A 20,451-nucleotide genomic window follows, 5' to 3' on the forward strand; every position below is an offset into this window, starting at 1 on the left:
GCATAGGATTGCACTCTTATAGTGCATCCTTATGTGTGTCTACTCAGAAATCCTTAGGCATAATAATATATGGATTGGAAAGGCAGTTGGAATATATGGACTGGATTTGACAGTGACATTGTTCTTCTTTACGAAAGGAAAAAATTAACACCTCAAAACTACCATTACTTTTTCTAAACCCTCTCGAGCATTCCAAAGTACAGCGGTGAAAGGGAGCCCCTAGCCCAGGCTTCCTCAACCTGGTGCCCTCCAGATGTGTTGAGCTACAACTCTCACAATTCCCAGGCATTGTGGCAGCTGTTGTCCAGCATATTTCGAGGGCACCAGGTTGGGAAAGCTGCTGTACGACTAGCCTGTTTCATTTCCAGTTTCTATATTCCACCCTTGTTCCGCATAGGAAGAATTCCACTCCGAACCTGAAGCAAGAGCTATGCGTAATTCTACCGCTCTTCACCCAAAGTAGGCGGTTACTTAGAAATGCCCCGGAAGCGGAAGCGTGAGATTCCCCCCCCCCTTTTTGGTAGAATGGTAACTTCGTAAGCTCCGTGTTGTGGTGACGTGACATTCTTCCTGGTTGTTTAGGTGCTGGGGGAGACTAGAGTGAGCTGTGGCAGTTTCTGGTTCTGGGCCTGAGTTAACGATTTCGTCAGGGCTCTCTTAATAGCCCAGCCTATCTGCCGCGCGGCTCTCACAGCGGGGCCAGGCCGGGCCAGGCCGCCGCTTCAGGGGCGAAAAGCTTCTGTTCTCGGTGAGTCTTCCGATGGGGGGTGGGGTAGTGGGTGAGTGTGGTTCGGAAACGCGAGTCTTGCTCCAATTCCATCACACCCATTTCAAGTTATGTTCATCTATCCTTCTTTGGCCTTCCCATACTTCAGGGCTGCAAACAGCTGCGCTTTGAGGCAGCGCCTGTGCCTTTGTTGAGGTAAAATTCCACAGGTACAGCTTTTATAGTGAGGCTATAAACTCCACCGGATAAATTGGTGACGACGGGGCGGTTGCTGGCGTTAAAGTTTTTTAAGGTCATAAAAGTAATCCGGACGTTTTTCTCGCTGTGTCCATTCCTTTTCTCGCTGTGGTAATTCCTTAAGTGCATTACACTTAAAGTCACATTTTCCATTTTTTTTAAATTTCACACAACACAGGGTGGATCGAACTGTTGAACTGAGAACAGGTTACAGGTCCTCAAATTAAATTAACTACCGGCTAGTTCTAAGTATTGCATGCAACTTAAAAGCCCAACGAACTCTACTTGAATGAGCATATCATTATTTGCAAAGTACTACATGCAAATAGTCCGTTTTGCCGCAAGTATTTAGTTAGGAATTTAGTGTGGTCAGCAGCTTTGCAGTACAATACCATTTCCAATTGTGCTGTTGAGTTTCACAACTGATAGCATGCATTATTATTATTTATTACACTTATATACCGCCCCATGGCTGAAGTTCCACCCCACCCCCCTACACAGATAGGGAAATCTCATATGTGAACTGATGAATTCAAGATGATTGGTCCACTTATTAAAGTCTTTAGGCCAAGGAGTACAATCAGATCTTGAGTACCTTATTACCTGTCAAATTTGTGCTTAGTTAAAATAAATCCTGATTATTTCAAATACTTATTTCTTATCACTCTATTCCAAAAAACAGTAAAGCAATGGTAAAACAATCAAAATAACAAACTGAAAACAGTTCCAACAAGATGGAGTAACTGGCCATGGAGATGTAAGCATATTTACTTATAAGTAAGCCCCTTTGAGTTTGCTGGAACTTGCTTTCTAGCAAGCATGTTTAAGACTGAAGCCTAAGAAACAAATTAGATAGTTCCAGTCAAATTTTCTCTTGTTTTGTAGGTATTTCTATTCTCTTTCTGTTTACCGTATTTCTTCGATTGTAAGATGCCATCGATTGTAAGATGCACACTAATTTCAGTACCACCAACAGAAAAAAAAAAACCCTAAGACACACCCGCAATTCTAAGACACACCCCATTTTTAGAGATGTTTACATGGGGGAAAAAGTGCGTCTTAGAATCGAAGAAATAGGGTATTAAAGAATGCTAATCCTTAATTAGAGAAGTGAATGAGCAACCCCATCGTTGTTTAGTGCCTTCATATTTGCAGGTGCCAATCAATAGGGAAGTAAGTCATAAAGCATTATTGTGATCCATAGTTGCTTGCTCTTTACACTAGAAGTAAGCAGGTGCTGAAGCAAATACTTGGAGACAGAGGTAGGGGTGAAGTGGAAACTTTGTTTTCTCCTGAGTTGATATCTATTGCTATTTAACTGTTATTTTACTCCAATGAATTGAGCAAGTTGATATGATTTGCCCTCGAGGTAAGGGCACATATGTTTTCTCTTTCACAGTTAATGTTTTTGTTATTGATGGTGGTAAAATGCTTTTCTTACAGAACTATTTAGGAAACTTAATGTTAAGAGACCGTAGGTACTATCCGCTCTCCTGATTGTGTTGTGCCAGTGGGACCCACTGCTTGCACAACATGGAGTTAACACTTTGTAAAGGAACCCCCAAAATGAATGGAAATAAGTGTTTCTACTAATTTCAGGTTGCTTTAACAACTGTTTACTCCCTGTTGTGCTAGGGGTAGGTCCCACTGGTGCGCAGGCAACATAGGATACTTCCCATATCTTTTTCTTTAATAGTATTAAACAAGCAGGAGGTGCTGTTCTTTTCATAATTGTGCATACCAAATTATATGTAATTAGCTCTAATCTGTGATATAGAATTCTAGGATTCTAAATTCTCCATGAACTTTTGTTTATGCCTGGAAATAGTTTGGCAACCTTCATTAAATGTTTGAGTGATCATTGCAAGTATTTGAGTACCTGCTCAGTCTAAATTTGAGCCTGTTAATTTCTGACACATTTGAGAAGTTAGAGGGCTTTTTGTGAGTTGTTTTTGTTTGTATTTAAGCAACTTTACTTCATACCTTTATGGTTTTTGTTTCAGCAGACTAATACAGCTACCTCTCTGGAAAGTCTTAAGCAAATGCTGACTTTTTATAATAAATAGGAAAACTAAAAATCAGCTACTTATTCATCAATACAAAAATGTATTATCTGAAAAAATAGTGACTAGCAGGAAAGGTTTCCAGTATATCTTAACTACAGGAGTCACAAATGTGGTAAAAGTTGCCAACAGTATATGAGACAGGTGCAGCATTAGTGCAATGGAATGAAGGAGAGAATTGTTAAAGTACGCACATACACGCAGCCTACCTGCTGCTGTTCTGCTTTAAAATTATTTCACTGGGCACGGAAGGAACACACTTTGCCTTTGTGGAGCAGAAAGCTAAGTCTCACATACGACTAAAAAGAAATTGGGCTTCCACATTTTTGCTCATCACAGTGAGCATAGTGAGCCACCAGCTTTCCTCCTAACTTGGAACTGCAGAGCTGGATAGGGATCTTCCTGGCAGCTATGTGGTGATCCCGGTTTCCTTGCCAGCCTCAAGGTTGAGAAAAAGGCTAGGGGTGGTTTGGCTGTTTTCTTGCTGAGGCTTGTGGAACAGCCAAATGATCAAGCTCCCTGTCACTCTTTCTTACAGGAGAGGATGACAGGGCCTTTCTTGGCAGCTGCAAAGCTATGGAGCACCAAATCAGAGCCTTGTGAGGCCAGCCAAATATTGTAGATTCCTGGAAACAATGGCTAGCTACCAATTGCAGCCAACACTTGTGATCTGTAGTTATACAATAACTACAGACTGCTCTCTTAGACCTTCCATATTGAAATTACTTCCGTAACTTTTTCAAAATATCTCTTAATTGAAATTATTTGAAAAAAAATAGTTTAATGTTATATATTACAATGTATAGTAACTAAAACAATCATGCTTTAATGTGTTTACTTTATACTTAAGATAAAAGAAATCAATTATGGCTATGGGGCGGCATATAAAATAAATAAATAAAATAATAAATAAAGTAATGTAAAGTACATTTGTAATCTTAGATTGAAAAGTTTGTTTCAGGTTATAATTTTTTCCTATTTTCTCCAATAATGTCTGTCCTTCCATTAAAAACATAACCATGTAATCAAGCAGTCCAAAACAGAAAGAAAGACATCTACCATGGGCTATAATCCTATGCACGCTTACTTGGGCCTAGGTCTAATTCAATTTAATAGGGCCTATTCCAGACTAAACAGCCTAGTTCACACACAGTGACAACCCAGGATTAAAAATAACACTGAACTGGATTGTCTTTAATGAGCAAGTTCTTTCACACTGCTCAATTGCTACTGGTACCTGCAGGAACCATCCCTGAATTGCTTAGTATGACAAGGTTAAACCATGGATTCCAACTCTCACATCCAGTTTCAGACATCATGCTAAACAACCACTCCTGGTAGCAGTGGGAGTGATCAAGCTGCATGAACTAGCATGCTGGCTCATTTACATCAACCCATGGTTCTAAAAAGCCTGGGTTGTTATATGCGAACCAGGGTATTATGTATAGAATCAAGCTCTGAGTGATTGCTCAGGATAATTTGTAGTGTGTGGGATGGGGGTTAGGGGTTGAAATTAAAAAGGTAAAAAACACCTAAAGTAGCATATCTTGTTGAAGAAGTGACGACTAAAAACTACAGGTAGGAAACAAATATCTACTGTCCTTTACAAATGGTATATGACTGTTAAATAATTGAAATGTTCATGATTTCCCTCTTTTCCTGATCTGCTATAACTATTTTTTGGTATTTCTAACATGAAGTCCAGTTGTATACATGTCAACTGTGTTCGGAGAGACTTATATTGGAGTAAATGTGAATAGGATTGCAGCCTAAATATTTCTGTCAAGTTATTTGCTTATGGTAATGTAATATTGAGTTCCTAACCTTTGGACAAGAGGAGCTTCAGGCAATCAGACTGCCAAGAGATCTTCTTTGCTATTAAGCAATATTTATATAATTAGGTTACATAATTTACATGTACAATATAATGGATGAAATCATTTATAATCAATATGTTAACTTTTGACTATGAAGAATGGAAATATATCATTAGGAACAACTTCTAGGGCATGTTTATTTCTCATTCTCTTATTAGTTTTGTAATTTTGTAACAAAACTTCTAAAACATCTTAATATGCTAGTTCTGAAAATAGTCATGTTCATAATACTCACAAATTATGGATAGTCTGTAGCTTCTTATGAACAAGAAATCAATCATATCCTTATGTTTCTTTACAGATCACACTTGAGCTGCCTTTGAAGCTGCCAAAATGGTTTTAGCAGATCTTGGGAGAAAAATAACCTCAGCATTGCGCTCGCTGAGCAATGCCACAATTATCAATGAAGAGGTATGTAACCTTTACATGTGTGATAAGAGGATTATAGTTAACTAGAAAATAAAAAATACTATGGGTGGGATCCAGTATTGGTCATCCGCTAGCAGAATGGAAAGCACTAGTGAAACAAATTCCCCCTCCCCTCTGCAATCTCCTGTGCACCTCCCAGATCTGCTCTGGATATTTAGTTGTGTTTGTGGGGGGTCCCCCCAGAAGCCATTTTGGGGCATGTGTAGGGAGAAGACGACAGAAGTTCTATTGCACCAGTAGAAGTTTGCTCATCCAACGTTAGATTTAATCGCAGATCTTTACTGTCTCACTTCATTTGGCTTTGAAAGAAAGTGGCCCATATCAAAGTAGTAAGGTGGGAATTGGACAGATCATTAAACACATGAGAGCTGCTTAATACCTACTGTGTGGCAGCTGTAACTGCATAGAGAGTATTATGCAGAGAGCTAGTTCCAATTGCTAATTAGGTCAGACTTAATTCATATCGTTAACATAGTCTAAGCACTGTTTTCTTTACATTTTGTCCACTTATGTATCTCTCAGTCAATGTGTCACGTCTGTATGGTTGGACAAAATGAAATATAATTTTCTATTTCATTTTCCACCTCATAAATATAATTACTTTGAAATACCCAATGCCGTGACAAATTCTGGAAGTTGACATGCTCTGAATTGTCTTTGTCTTCTTGCAAGGTTTTAAATGCTATGTTAAAAGAAGTATGTACAGCATTATTGGAAGCTGATGTCAACATCAAGTTAGTGAAGCAACTAAGAGAAAATGTTAAGTAAGTGAAGATTATCTTGCTTTGTTAACATAGTGATATAGGTTTACCTCTTCAGATATAAAGAGATTGCTGCACTATTGGGTTTATTTATATCAGTATGCTTGCTTATCTTCCTTGAGAGGGGCACATGTGACTTTTTGTACTTCTTGATTTAATACCTATCTTAAAGCAGTTCAATTTTATATTTTTATAGAAATATCTGAGGTCTGCCCAAAAAGTAGTATTCTTAGTAGATTTCTCTCTAAAAACCAAAATATTGTTTATCTGTTGCAAGGTAGTGTTTATAAAAATGTAGTAAATGTGTTATACCTAGTTTTCAAGAATCTTTCAAAAAATCTAAGGCATAACACCTCTGTAACTAATTGGTTATTGGTAGGGAAGGGAGGTGAAATGAGTAGCTGTACTTTTGGGCAAGCTGCCAAGAACAAAACGAAACAATAAGTTGGAATCTAACTTGCAGTGAATTTTACTTAATGCATGAAGTGCCTGTTATGCATCTATGAAAGGTATTATTCTGGCTGTATATGTAGAAAAATACAACAGTGTTCCGAATATAAAATAGATACACAGAAATATTTTTGCACAGAAACGTAGTACACTGGTATTGAGCTGTCAATGAATACTTGATTAACAGCAATATTCCTAGATTGCAATCCTATACACAAAATGGGGCTTCTTTGAACTAAATGGGCTTATTTCTGAGTAGGCATATATGGGATTGCACTGTTCATTTGCTTTACCCCTTTATTGTTAAACATTCCCCTAGAATGTAAGTCTCATTGAATTCAACAGACAGTCTAAGAGTGCTTGTATTAATTTTGATCTTGTGTTCTTCCTCCCCTTCCCTTTCTTTTCTATTTTCAACTATAGATCTGCTATTGATCTTGAAGAAATGGCTTCTGGCCTCAACAAAAGGAAAATGATTCAGCATGCGGTCTTCAAAGAACTTGTTAAGGTAATATGTATTATAGTAATATTAGTTTTTTCTAATCCGTATGGCTTCCTTATTTCTTTTATCAAATATTTGTAGTGTCTATCTCAAATCCACATTCTTATCATGAATATTGAGTGGTCATTGCAAAGTCCTGCGATCTTATTAAAACATGACACTGGCTGTTTTACATTATAACAACAATGTAGATTTTATTCCGACCCAACTATTTTAAATACTTCTTTTTACTACAGAAACTGTCTTCTTAAACCTTGCATATTTTATAACCATTTGTTGAGTGCAGTAGATTTTTAGCCAGACAAGATCTACCTTTTATACAGATCATACAGTCCAAACTTAGGTCTCATGGCAAGACACAGCTACTTAAGGATTGGTGTGTTGGCTGAATTGACAAGCCATTGGTTTGTCTTGACTCTTCTGTGCCTCAGAGGGAAGACTGTTGAGTAGGGGTGGGAGTGGGTGAGCAACCAGGTCTGGCCATGGCTTGTCTATATATTTGGGAGTTAAAGTTGGCTTCAACACCATGACATGCTGAAGGTGATGGTGCAAAGGGACACATCATCTCCCCAAGCCCAACTTCTGCTCATTTGCTGTCAAGGCACCAGACACTAGTGCTACTTGTACCTGCACTGAAGATGACATACTGCCAGGGACCCAAGTGGGGCATGAGTTGGGGCAAGGCTACCCATAGTCATGAACATAGTATTTTAAAGGCAATGAGAGTGACCTTGTTCACTTACTCACTGATTAGTTTGCATCAGTACTAGATGTAGTAAGGGGGATTTGAAGGACCTTTAAGGGTTGGATGGGGCAGAGATTGGCAACTCCCCTCCATTTGGCTCATGTAGAATGCTTGTGTAGCAGAAGTTAGAATGGGATTATCTTATTTTCTCTCAATTTTGGAACTGTTTTTTATTGCAATAGGGATACTGAAAATATATATATATATAAACAAAACAGTAGATTCTGTAAATGTTGCCTATGCTACTGTTATTGTGGAAACCATTCTGTCATTCTGAAGCCAGGCTGTCTAGCGCATATGTATACTTCTTTGCTTTACAGCTTGTAGATCCTGGAGTCAAAGCCTGGACACCAACAAAAGGAAAACAGAACATCATAATGTTTGTAGGACTGCAGGGAAGTGGCAAAACAACTTCATGTTCAAAGGTAACTAGCAGTCTTCAGCATGTTTAATGTTGTCTGTTTTCTTTCAAGGACATCCATGGCTATGAACAGGAACTGAATTGCATTTTAGAATAAAGAAATCTGAGATATGTATGCTTGGGGCAGTAGGCAAAATCTTCTTTGCATAATGTATCTTGCAATATGAGTATCATATGGCCACCTCAGTTTTCTTCCCTCCCCCTCTGGGGTGCTGCCGGTAGATAGGCAAAATCACCTGCCTAGCAAAAGTGCAGGGTGGCTGAAATGTGGAGGTGAAGATTTGCCTCCATTGTCCTCCCACTTTGATTGGATACTCAACAGCCTCCAAGTTTAGGGGCTGCCGGCAATCTACATAGGATTGTGCCCTGAGTGTATCAATGTAAAAATCAGAATAGAATAATATATGACTAATATATGTATGTGATTCATGCAACAGCTCCTGGATTCTCTGTTTCTGGCCATTCTTCTTGAGAGAAGTACACATTTCTGGAGTGTTGTTATTTAATGGAAACTTCTAACTATTGGAAATCTCTCTCATGAAAATATGGCCTTTTCACTTACAAGACAGTTGTGCTCTTTTGTGCAGGCTATCCATTTTAATTGTTTGTATGGGAGATGTTTCTGGTGACAGAACTATTAGTTAGGAAGATCTTTTGATTGCTTTTTTATATCAGATTATAAAATACTTTTATAATACTTTATAATACTTTTTATACTTTTTATATCAGATTATAAAATAGAGCTCACTATTTCATCTCTTTTTTATGGTCTTCACCTTGTGCAAAGGCATCCCTTGTCAAGAAATGAAAATGTTATGATCTATAATGTTTGCAAGTCACTTTTACCTGTGACATATGTGTCACCTGTCACATGATGGGTTGACATCAATTGCACAGTAGCAAAGCTTTGCTATAACTGTCGTATAAAGGCAGTAGGATGATGGAATGATTATCTTCTGCAATTCAGGGTTCTAGAGGTGACATACTTGGTGCTTTATTAAAATACAGAAGTGATATGTGCTTGCTGAGAGAAGCTTGCAATATTGGCAAGCCAGAAATGAAAGAAGATAGGGAATGAGAAAGTTACCTAATTAAATAACAGACAGACCACAAAATAATGAAAACATGATGTAATGCTGTAGGGAATTTTTAAGATTAATTTGACATTGTAGTTACATCTTGGATTTCTTATTAACAGCTGGCATATTATTACCAGAGGAAAGGCTGGAAGACATGTTTGATATGTGCAGATACTTACAGAGCAGGTGAAATTAGCACTTTATTTTTAGAATTTCTGGTTTTGCCAGGTGTGTGCATCCTACATTGCTAACAAATGATGTTTTCATTCTACAGGTGCTTTTGACCAGTTAAAACAGAATGCAACAAAAGCAAGGATTCCATTTTATGGGAGGTATGTTTTCTATTTTTTTAAAGAAAAAAAAGTTGTCAGATTCTGAGGTGACTAGTATAAACCCCATGTCGCCATGGGCGCTAGTAGTCTTGCTCCTTTCCCACTTTTTTGCTCCTTAAACCCCTTACGAATCATGCAAATGGGTGTCATGCATAGTGAATCCCCCCTCCGAAATTTGCATGTGGTGTAGCCCCTACTGTCCATCATGCCCCCGATCGGCCAGCTCTGTCCCCTTCCCCCTCCCCACTGGGGGTGACAGCCTAGCTGTGTGGCAGTGCCTGAGGCCTGCCTTAGCACCATATTGTTTAGCCAAGCAGGGCTATCCATCATCCTGCTGGCAGAAAGGCTACCATGCCTGTTTGATGCAGAGAAAAGGAATTGCTATTAAAGCTCGAGCTTTGAACCTTTTTGAACTTCCAAACTGTTCTGCACGTCTACACTGCTCTAGCTTCAGTTTAAAGCAAAAAAGAGCAAAACCGGTCTCCTAGATCTCAAGTAATATGCCTTACACTATTATTACTCTTATATAAGATACTTGTTAGCTAAATAACACATTTTGATAAAGCTAGAATTTCACTATTATACTCTTAATCTTGATTCTTAAAATACTTATCATGGCTCTATAGAGATGCTTAATAACTTGGAGTCAATATTTAATTCTAGATGGGAGTCTGTTCAAGTTTCAGTAGAGCTCTGTAAGAATGCATCCATCTACATGCACTTAATTCTGCTAAATATTCCTACTTCCATGTGCTGTACGCATATGCTGAAATCAGATTTTGCAAACATAGCTTATGAGTATGTTAGGGCGTCATTAGTCACTTGCATTTTCTCTGCAGCGAATACATAGGAAGAGTATTCTTTATTAAATTACTTTAAGATTGGCTTTTAAGATTTCAAAGTAGTTTACAAAAAAGAGTTGCATTAACAATGAATAATCTAAATAAAAACCAGTAATGTAGTGCCAGTCACTGCAAAGACCCATTTTTGCAGAATAGTTGTATAGTTTATCCCAGAACCTCTGAAAGAGAATAAAACAAATTGTGCATGCAGTTGATGTGTTAAAGGCCCAGAGCTGTTAGTTACCAAAGCAGGAGGACTTCAGAACAGCTTTATCTCAAGCTGTCTTCTGTTGCTGGGGTGCACATGCCACACATAGTCCCCCACCCCCCACTGTTGTATGCTTAAATACAACAGCATGTGTCTTTGCTTGTTGTGAACAAATATTTATCTTAAACTGTTTGGAAATAACTCAGATTTTAAATGGGCTGGAAGATACTTTATTGTGCACAAGAAAATTAGTCCAATACCTGCATTCATAGAAATTAGTATTTGGGAGTAAGAACAGCAGTGGTTCCTGAAGCAGTGCACTGGTGAAAACTACAGGTTGCTGCTATGAGGTAGTTGGAGCAGGGTGGGGAAGCCTGTCATTGCCGGGAGCTTGCGGCCATGGCAGTGGGGGCATCTCAGCACCATGCCGGCGGGCAGGCTGCTGATGCCATCAGGGGCTACTAACTGTTTGGCAACTCTGCACTTGCACAGTGGTTCCTGAGAAGTCCCTGCCTCCCAGCTGTTTCCAGGAAGGATAAATTCCTCTGCCCACCTCTTGCTTGACAGCTTACATTGATAGTGGGTGGTTCCTGTCAGAGAACTATCCAATCAACTGCTGCTGGGTAACATAATTTCATTTAACTTAGTATGTGTTTGTCGGAACAGTTACACAGAGATGGATCCTGTGATTATTGCATCTGAAGGTGTTGACAAATTTAAGAATGAAAACTTTGAAATAATAATTGTTGATACAAGTGGTCGTCACAAGCAGGAAGACACTCTGTTTGAAGAAATGTTGCAAGTTGCCAATGCGATAGTAAGTACTGCATGAGTAATAAGATAACTGACTTATTAAACAAGAGCAATACTCTAATGAGGCAGCTGTTTGGAGGTGTTATAATAAATGCTTTGTGATATCTAAACATAAGCAGTTTCAAACTGTCCATGTTCTTTCTACTGTGACCCCCGAGCAGCTTTTAAAACTTGATTTTGTTCTGACTTTATACTGCTAGTTTTACCCTACCCTGTGCCTGTTTGGTGCATTCTCTTCCCCTCCTTATTGTTTTATTATGATTTTATTAGAATGTAAGCCTATGCGGCAGGGTCTTGCTATTTACTGTTTTACTCTGTACAGCACCATGTACATTGATGGTGCTATATAAATAAATAAATAATAATAATAATAATAATAATAATGATGATGATGATGAAAGAGCTGGGCATGTTTAGCTTGGAGAAGAGAAGATTGAGGGAAGACATGATTGCACTATTCAAATACTTGAAAGGTTGTCACATAGAAGAGGGCCAGGATCTCTTCTTGATCATCCCAGAGTGCAGGACATGGAATAATGGGCTCAAGTTACAGGAAGCCACATTCCGGCTGGACATCAGGAAAAACTTCCTGACTGTAAGAGTGGTACGACAATGGAACCAATTGCCTTGGGAGGTCGTGGGCTCTCCCACACTAGAGGCAGTCAAGAGGCGGCTGGACAGCCATCTGTCAGCTATACTTTAAGGTGGATTCCTGCATTGAGCAGGGGGTTGGATTCGATGGCCTTATAGACCCCTTCCAGCTCTACTATTCTGATTCTATCAGGCTGAGAAGCTTTCTTAGAAAAACTCAATGAACTAGCCATACTAATAGTCTGATTCGTTTCTTTTCAAAATGATGCTAGAAATGTAACCTAGATTAAAATGTTAATTACTGAGATGCTAAAAACAGAGAAGGTTTAGTAAATGCATATGCATGCAGCATGATTCTGAGCATGTTTACTCAGACATAAAGTCCTCTGGATTGGATGGGACCTGCTTTTAAGTAAGTGTGCATTGCAGGTTCCACGTTGATTAAAATAGGTCACACAAATCTGAACAAATCTGTTTGTTTCTTGGATCTGGAGCTATATTGAAGGAGTCATAAAAGTGACATCCTGAAGCTGTCTGCTAATTCTAGCACAGAACTTGGTATGCTGATGGTAGGCTAGATTTATGCAGGCTAGTCCTAAAGGACTGATAGCATGTTGAAAATGTACTTTTTTAATGGCAAAATGCCCCTAGTAGCACCCTAAACGTGCTATGAAGACATATCCAAATAATCGTGCTTTCCAGTCTTTTAGAAGTTGGAAATTAGTGAAATGTTAAACTTATTAGGAAACTCTCTTATATTGTGTCAGACCATTGCTCACTCTAGCCTAGTAGTGGCTCTCTAGCGTTTCATTTTGGAGTACTTTTCCAACCGTATGTGAGCAAGCCTGGGACTTTTTACCCACAAAGCATGTGTTCTACCGCTGAGCTGTGGCCCTTCCCTACATATTAAAATTGGGTAGCTTAAGTCCAGAATAATTTTTGGTTTTAAGTAATCAATACCATTGTGTAATAAATGATTGTCATATCCCTTGACAAAATCTATACATAGTATAACATTGGTAGTTGCTTAAAACATCCCCTTCCTGCTCGATTTCCTTGACGTCAAAGCAATTGTAAAGAGAAAAGAGTGATTACCTCTTATTTATGTAAACATTTCTAGCAACCAGATAATATTGTTTATGTGATGGATGCCTCTATTGGTCAAGCCTGTGAAGCTCAAGCAAAGGCTTTCAAAGATAAAGTCGATGTCGCTTCTGTGATTATAACAAAACTTGACGGCCATGCAAAGGGAGGTGGAGCGCTCAGTGCGTAAGTATCTTTTCATTTAATCATGGGGCTACATAGCTCTGTAATGGCTATAAATTGCTCTGTAAAGTAATGCAAATTTAAAACTACAGAGCTAACCCTGGCTTTGCTTCAATATGTTTTATTACTGTGTTAACTTTGAGGCACTTTTTATTCTGCCTTTTAGAGAAACAGGTTGTTTTTCTGAGTAAATTCAGTGGCCATGGTATTTAACATACATTGTGCCATATGGCTACTTCTCCCAGTCAATATGAACTTAAGCAGGCTTATGCTATATCAGTTGTGATGTAATTCATACCGTTTACATATTAAATTGCATTTAAACCTTACCTTGCTCACCAGAAGGCTTCCTTTCAGTTTGTAAATAGTCTTTATCTGCTCTGATCCCAATTCACTTACAGTATAGTTTTGTTTTCATTGCAGAGTTGCTGCCACTAAAAGTCCAATCATTTTTATTGGTACTGGAGAACACATAGATGACTTTGAACCCTTTAAAACACAACCTTTTATAAGCAAGCTTCTTGGTAAGTATTGTTGATTGAGCAAATTTTTCTTTAAAATTGTGATTCTTTAGACTTTACTGTAATTCAGTAATTGAGATTTTATTTAGTTGTTGAAAATGCCTTTTTGCATTTCAGGCATGGGAGATATTGAAGGATTGATAGATAAAGTGAATGAATTGAAATTAGATGACAACGAGGCACTGATAGAGAAACTAAAACATGGTAAGCTATGCCAAAACCGCTCTAACATGCTGTTTAGCAGCTTAACACTCCATAAATGTGTGTTGGAAAGATGAACAGCCTAATTTTACAGATGTAAAAATTTAACCACCACTACTGTCCCGCCTCTTTTACACTTCAGGTCAGTTTACTTTGAGAGATATGTATGAACAGTTCCAAAACATAATGAAAATGGGACCCTTCAGTCAAATCTTGGTAACTACGGCTTATACATTTCAGAATTTTGTAATATATTTATTCAAATTTATCACCCGCCAATATAAAAGTACTCTAGGTGGCAATATGATTTTTTTTCTTTTGACCTCAGAAAATTCTACACTATAATATTAAAATTCAGTTTATATTTAAATATTGGTACTTAAACATGTTACAATCCACTTGAAACTGGCATTTATTTTTTCCTTATTACTATTGTAGGGTATGATCCCTGGTTTTGGAACAGATTTTATGAGTAAAGGCAATGAACAGGAATCAATGGCAAGGCTAAAGAAACTGATGACAATAATGGACAGTATGAATGATCAAGGTAACAGAGGTGCTGAAGTGTGTGTATTAGTTGTCAGAATAATGAAAACTCTTAGATGAAGAAATGTCTAGCCTTTATAGAACTAAAATTCTAAGATCTAGGGTTCCTTCTATTTGTTGAGGGACCAAGGATCCCTCGGAGGCTTTCTGCTGAAGGAAATGGGCAACGCAATGGTGGCATTTGGGATTGCAGGATGAAAGGGGAAACTAAGGAAGGCACTGCCCTTCCTCTAATATCAGTGGAATGAGCATAAATCTGGAGCCAGTCATTTTTTTTATGTAAATAACCACTGCTTGATAATGTCCTGAAAATTTTAGTGTAGTAAATACTTTCAGTGATTGCTGCTTTTAAAACTTACTTTTTGTAATTTCATTTCTTTATAGGAAGTATAGAGGCAAAGTACAGGGTCTGTTCAGACAACACACTAAGCCATGGTTAGGCCACTAATCCTTTTGCAACAAATGGTTAGTGAGTGTGTTTAAACCATAGCTATCCACCATGGTTAGAAATGATTCACATGACACACTAAGCCATAATGTTTAGCTCAAAAAGTTTAATCGCTGTGGCTTAGCATGTCATCAGAATAGGGTCACAGTATCAATGTTACCTACTTAATGTTAACTAAACACCAAGCCACTAGCAGAGAATTCTGAGCTGTTGAACTTTTAAAAATCTGTAATGGACTTAGCATTTTAACATATTATACTGAAAAATGAAAGCCTTGTTTTATCATTGCTTCTCTGATTCATAGAACTTGATAGCACAGATGGGGCCAAAGTTTTCAGTAAACAACCAGGAAGAATCCAAAGAGTAGCAAGAGGTTCTGGTGTTTCAACTAGAGATGTTCAAGAACTCCTGACACAGTACACAAAGTTTGCACAAATGGTGAAGAAGATGGGAGGAATCAAAGGACTTTTCAAAGGTGAGAATAATGTATATACCACAAATGCATGATTGGGTGTTCTAAATTGAATCTGTTCCTTAGTTCTAGAAACATAAGTTCTAGGTAAATTTTAAAAACCATTATTGCCATAGTGCCTCTTGTATTATAACATCTTGTGCTTATGGACTTACTTATGGAGCACCTCCATGTGGCAAAGTTACACAGGTTCTATGAAATTTCTAGAACCAAACCTGCTCAAAGGTTTGTCCTGGAAAAGTCACAAGCATTTTCATACTTCCCTTGAAATCACTTCAGAAAATTATTTATCATTGAAATTGGTTTAGAGGTCAGCTGGAGATGGAAATGGTAGAGATTAATGGTTGCCTCTTTTTTCAAGTGAAAACAGACCTTCTAATGAAACTTATCTTCAGAGTCCACTATCTGATCTTAGCATATTCCTAGACTTAGTTTAATATAGGGATCAAAAAATGATTACACCTGATAGCTACTGCTATCTTAAATAAGATGTTAAAGGTAGCATTGTTTTTTTTCTTATGTCATTTTTCACCATTGTATTTTGCTCAATTTTGAATGTATATATAAACATGGGGTTGGATCCAAACTTTCTTTCCATGAATGGGACAGAGTTCATAGAATGGAGAGCTTTCCTATCTCCCCCTTTTCTCTGCAGTTCCATTCAACCTCTAGAAATCTGCTCCTGCCAGTTAGAGATTTTTTCTTGTGCACAGCACTAAATTCAGAACTGATACTAAGAGATTAAAACTCCATATAATGCTTCTGATATGTTCACTTGTCATTTCCCTCTCCCCACCACCCCTTTTGTTCTTTTCTCTCCCTTTTAAGGAGGTGATATGTCAAAGAACGTAAACCCGTCCCAGATGGCAAAACTGAATCAACAGATGGCAAAGATGATGGATCCCAGAGTTCTTCATCACATGGGTAATGGTTGTATTTGTTCTGTTTACTGAGAACTGTGCTCATGTATTTAACAACTTTTGAATGCTTTATGATAAAATATGCATCTTGGCCAATGCTGATATTTGAATTGCTTAGAAAGTAAGAATTCTATAAAGTACCTAGACTGTGTCCAGTACCTCTGGGAGATAGATATGCAGTTTTGCCAAGATGCAATTATGTTCTTTGTGCCAAACATATGAATAATGAAAATCTTATATCAAGACCATATTGGTGCTGAATCTCAACACTAAGGATTTTCTCAAACTGAGAAAAGTTCTGAATCAGATTTTTTCCTTAAAAACCAGAGTAGATAGGTGCTGCCTTTCATAAATCCTCTAGAGATCTTAAAATGCTTTAGTAACTGGAGAACTTGTTGAGAACTTGTGCCAACTGCTTACATTTAATTCATTTTGTTCTTCTATTCTCTTAAAACTTACCTTTTGAGCATTCTTTTTTGTAGGGCTGTGCACAGCCTGCCCAACTCACCTCAGAGGCTATTTTGGAGCCACTGAAATGGCCCCAGTTCGACTTGGGGTGCTTTGGGGGGTGCCCGCCTTGCCTCAGCACTGAAGCTGAGGTGAGATTCAGCCCCCTTGAAGTGGGTCAGCATTGCAGGTTCCTGGGCACCAGCTGTGCAGCCAGCACCCAGGAAAGCTGGGAGCAAGGCCAGTCGGGAGCCCATTGAACTCCCTGCTCCCATCCCCCCCCGTGTTGCCCCTGCCCCCTCACAAAGCCCCCTCGCCATCCCTATATGCCCCCAACTCAGAGCTGCCACTACTGGGACTTACTTGTGTCTTCCTCCTGCAAGCCAGGCCGTGATTTAAAGTAATCATGGGGGCTCTTTACTTTTAGTATATTTATGCCCGCAAACTACGGCTGCCATAGTGTTCGGCCATAGATGTACTAAAAGTACAGAGCTCCTGCAATTACTTTAAATCACAGACTGACTCCCATGAGGAGGATGTGTTTATAGGTAAGTCCTGGCAGTGGTAGGCGGGCAGCGGGTGAGGCTGGGGAGGGAGAGGAAAGTGAGTCCAATGGACTGACCTGGACTCACAGCTGGCTTTGTGCCGGCTTTCCTGGGTGGGCAGGTATGGGGGAGCGGCCCTGCATCACCTTGAATCGCCCCAAGGCTTTGGGGCTGATCTGCTTCGGCCTTGGACCGACTTGGTACTGTTCCGGATTTGGGCCAAGGCAGGCTGAACCAGCCCGCTTTGCCTCAGATTTGGGTTTCTGCCCAAGCCAGTGCACAGACCTATTTTTCTGTTACTTTTTTCTTTCCCTCTTGATGGTGTGCATTATACCGGTTGGGATTCAAATAGATACTTTAGGCATACCCAGTGTGTTGGGAATGTCCATTAGAACCCTTTTAGTTTTTTAACTTTTGAGCATCACATCATTGTGCCATACCACAATTGGCTTTGAAAAGTCCCGCAGTTTCAAAATTGGTTGCTATGTTACATGAAGAGCTGCTTTTTAAGAAAGTAACTTTGGATGCATGGAATTCCTGCAGTTTTTGGATCCCAGCAGCAATTGGCTGATTTTATTTTATTTATTTATTTATTTATTTATTTATTTATTACATTTCTATACCGCCCAATAGCCGGAGCTCTCTGGGCGGTTCACAAAAATTAAAAACAATCAAAGTATAAAACAACAGTATAAAACCATAATATAAAATACAATATAAAAGCTCAACCAGATAAAAACAGCAGCAATGCAAAATTACAAATTTAAAACAAGTTAAAATTTATTTATAGACAGTTAAAATACTGGGAGAATAAAAAGACAGCCAGTGTTTTATCTTATGAAGTTTCCTTCAAATATGAGGTGTCCATATTTATTTTTACTCTTTTATTTCAGGTGGCATGGCAGGATTACAGTCAATGATGCGGCAGTTTCAACAGGGTGCTGCTGGAAACATGAAAGGCATGATGGGATTCAATAACATGTAAAAGAAGCCTTAATAAACTGACTTGATTAACCATATTTTCTGGAAGTTCACTATAAGAATGAGATCTCCTTTTTTACAATGGAGGAGGATGTTAATGCAGCAAGCAACACTTTTGAAACTTCAATTCTGAGAATTTCTAGATTTATTTCTAGAAAGTGGTTATATTTTTGCTTAAATTAGTTTTTTTTTTGTTTTAATTTTGATGTTACATGGAGAGTTGTTAAGTTAAAACTTAAAATCATGTACAAATTTACTATTTAGAGGAACTTTTTAATTGCCTCAAATGGCAGCCATTATATTTGTAAACAATTCAGATTTTGGTTAATGCCAATATGTCACAAATATACTGTAAAATAAACTTAAGTGGTTGTAAATTTAAGAGTTGAATTTTATGACTTTGCACTGTGCTTCAAAAATAAGCTTATTGCAAGGAAATAAATTTTTGCCAGTGTTGACATGCCTCCAGAGTGGATTTAAGTGCTCTTGGTTGGCCCTTCCTTCTTTCTACTTAGGATAAAGATGACTTACTTAGGGATCTCGTGCTTTTAGGCCACTGTCTGACATCTCATCTGTTCTATTCCCCTAGCTCTGTCCAGGAAAAGAACTTTCCAAATTGGCAACACTCCATAGCATTCTAGAAATATTATCATTAACTCCAAAATAATACCATTTTTTTTTACTACTTCAGTCAATATTTTTTCATGTAAAATTTCTTGTCCTTGATAATTTGCAATTTGAGGCCCGACATTAGATTTAGGCTAGGAACCAGTGATACCTATTATCATGTTTAAGCTTTTTTATTTGCTTGTGAGTTAAATGTTAGATTCCGTCTTTCTTCCAAGGAGCCAAGGGTAGTGTTCATAATCCTCAGCTCCATTTTATCCTCACAACAACCCCGTGAGGTAGGTTAGGCTGAGAATCAATGACCCAAAGTCATTCAGTGAGAGCTTCTTGACGAAGTGGGGGCTTGAATCTGGGTCCTCCCAGTCCAACACTTTAACCACTGCACCACACTGGCTGTCTTTTCTGTTTCCCTTTCATTCTGCAGAACTTTACAAGGTTAGAATGTGCTCCATGTTTCTAGCCCAACTCCCCCCCCCTCCACTTTTGGGAAAATTTATGCATTAACCGAGTTAATGCAAATGTGTGCAAATCTTCCTCAAAATGAAAACAGGTAAAAAGCACAAATCCCCCATCACCATTTTTATTATTTTATTTATTTATTTAAGCATTTTTATGCCGCCATTCAGCCAAAAAAGGCTCTCACGGTGGCTTACAAAAGTATTTCTTGACAGTCCCTGCCCACAGGCTAACAATGTAAAAGCCATGACACAAAAGGAAAGGGGATTGGGAGGGAGGAGGAGGGGGGGAAAGAAAGCAAATTCAGGCACTACAATCTTAGTTGCAAAATTAATTTTCACGCTTTAGTCTATTGGGGGGAAATGTGTATTTTTGGTCTCCCTGAATAAATTTGCATACAATTCTGTAAAATGTTTTGCAAATTTGGAGAAATTTATGCAAATTTCACAATCGCTGCTCAATTTGCGCAGTTCTGCCATTCATGCAGAGCAAGTAGTAATTGGAAATGGGAATTGGGTACACTAATGTTGTCAGCCTGACATATGGCAAGTGAGAGTGTGAAGCAGCAAGCCGAGTATTGGGATTTCTGCTGCTCTTGCCACAAAATTCTGTAGCCTTTTGGCACAAGCCTTTGTGCTGGGTTTGCATGTTGCAACAAGTCACTCTGAAAACAAACCATCTTGAGCAACCCAACAATAAGCCATGAATTCTCATGGTGGCTTGTGTATGGTTACCAAACTACACTAAAGCCACCATGCCTGGTTCAAAAAGCACAACAAGCCATCCTGAAATAAACATAACTGAGACAACCCATAAGATGATTTCTGTTAACTTCTATTATAATGTGGATTTCTTCTTTTTAAAAAGTTCTCCTTATGGGATTGAGTTTACCTCTACTGTTTTGTGTTTATACTTATAACCTGCTGCAGAATTGGAATGCTTGT

General features: G+C 38.4%; 1 protein-coding gene across 3 annotated transcripts in view; it reads left to right on the forward strand.

The window, feature by feature from the left end:
* Positions 1-20,451, forward strand: part of LOC134392991 (signal recognition particle subunit SRP54) — a 61,798-nt gene that overhangs the window by 19,124 nt on the left and 22,223 nt on the right. Inside the window, exons 1-16 of one of the 3 annotated variants that reach the window (XM_063117800.1) lie at positions 514-748; positions 5,206-5,315; positions 6,006-6,097; positions 6,968-7,052; positions 8,112-8,216; positions 9,411-9,477; positions 9,566-9,623; positions 11,340-11,490; positions 13,198-13,346; positions 13,767-13,867; positions 13,982-14,068; positions 14,208-14,281; positions 14,504-14,612; positions 15,364-15,534; positions 16,360-16,455; positions 18,337-18,880. In XM_063117800.1, the coding sequence (XP_062973870.1) occupies positions 5,238-5,315; positions 6,006-6,097; positions 6,968-7,052; positions 8,112-8,216; positions 9,411-9,477; positions 9,566-9,623; positions 11,340-11,490; positions 13,198-13,346; positions 13,767-13,867; positions 13,982-14,068; positions 14,208-14,281; positions 14,504-14,612; positions 15,364-15,534; positions 16,360-16,455; positions 18,337-18,428 (1,515 nt within the window). In that variant the 5' untranslated portion in view covers positions 514-748; positions 5,206-5,237 and the 3' untranslated portion in view covers positions 18,429-18,880. Of the gene's footprint in view, positions 1-513; positions 749-5,205; positions 5,316-6,005; positions 6,098-6,967; positions 7,053-8,111; positions 8,217-9,410; positions 9,478-9,565; positions 9,624-11,339; positions 11,491-13,197; positions 13,347-13,766; positions 13,868-13,981; positions 14,069-14,207; positions 14,282-14,503; positions 14,613-15,363; positions 15,535-16,359; positions 16,456-18,336; positions 18,881-20,451 lie in introns of those variants that run through there. The other 2 variants (XM_063117801.1, XM_063117803.1) reach the window with 2 other exon arrangements.

This window comes from Elgaria multicarinata, chromosome 2 (assembly GCF_023053635.1).
Source record: "Elgaria multicarinata webbii isolate HBS135686 ecotype San Diego chromosome 2, rElgMul1.1.pri, whole genome shotgun sequence".
NCBI classification, from domain to species: domain Eukaryota; kingdom Metazoa; phylum Chordata; class Lepidosauria; order Squamata; family Anguidae; genus Elgaria; species Elgaria multicarinata.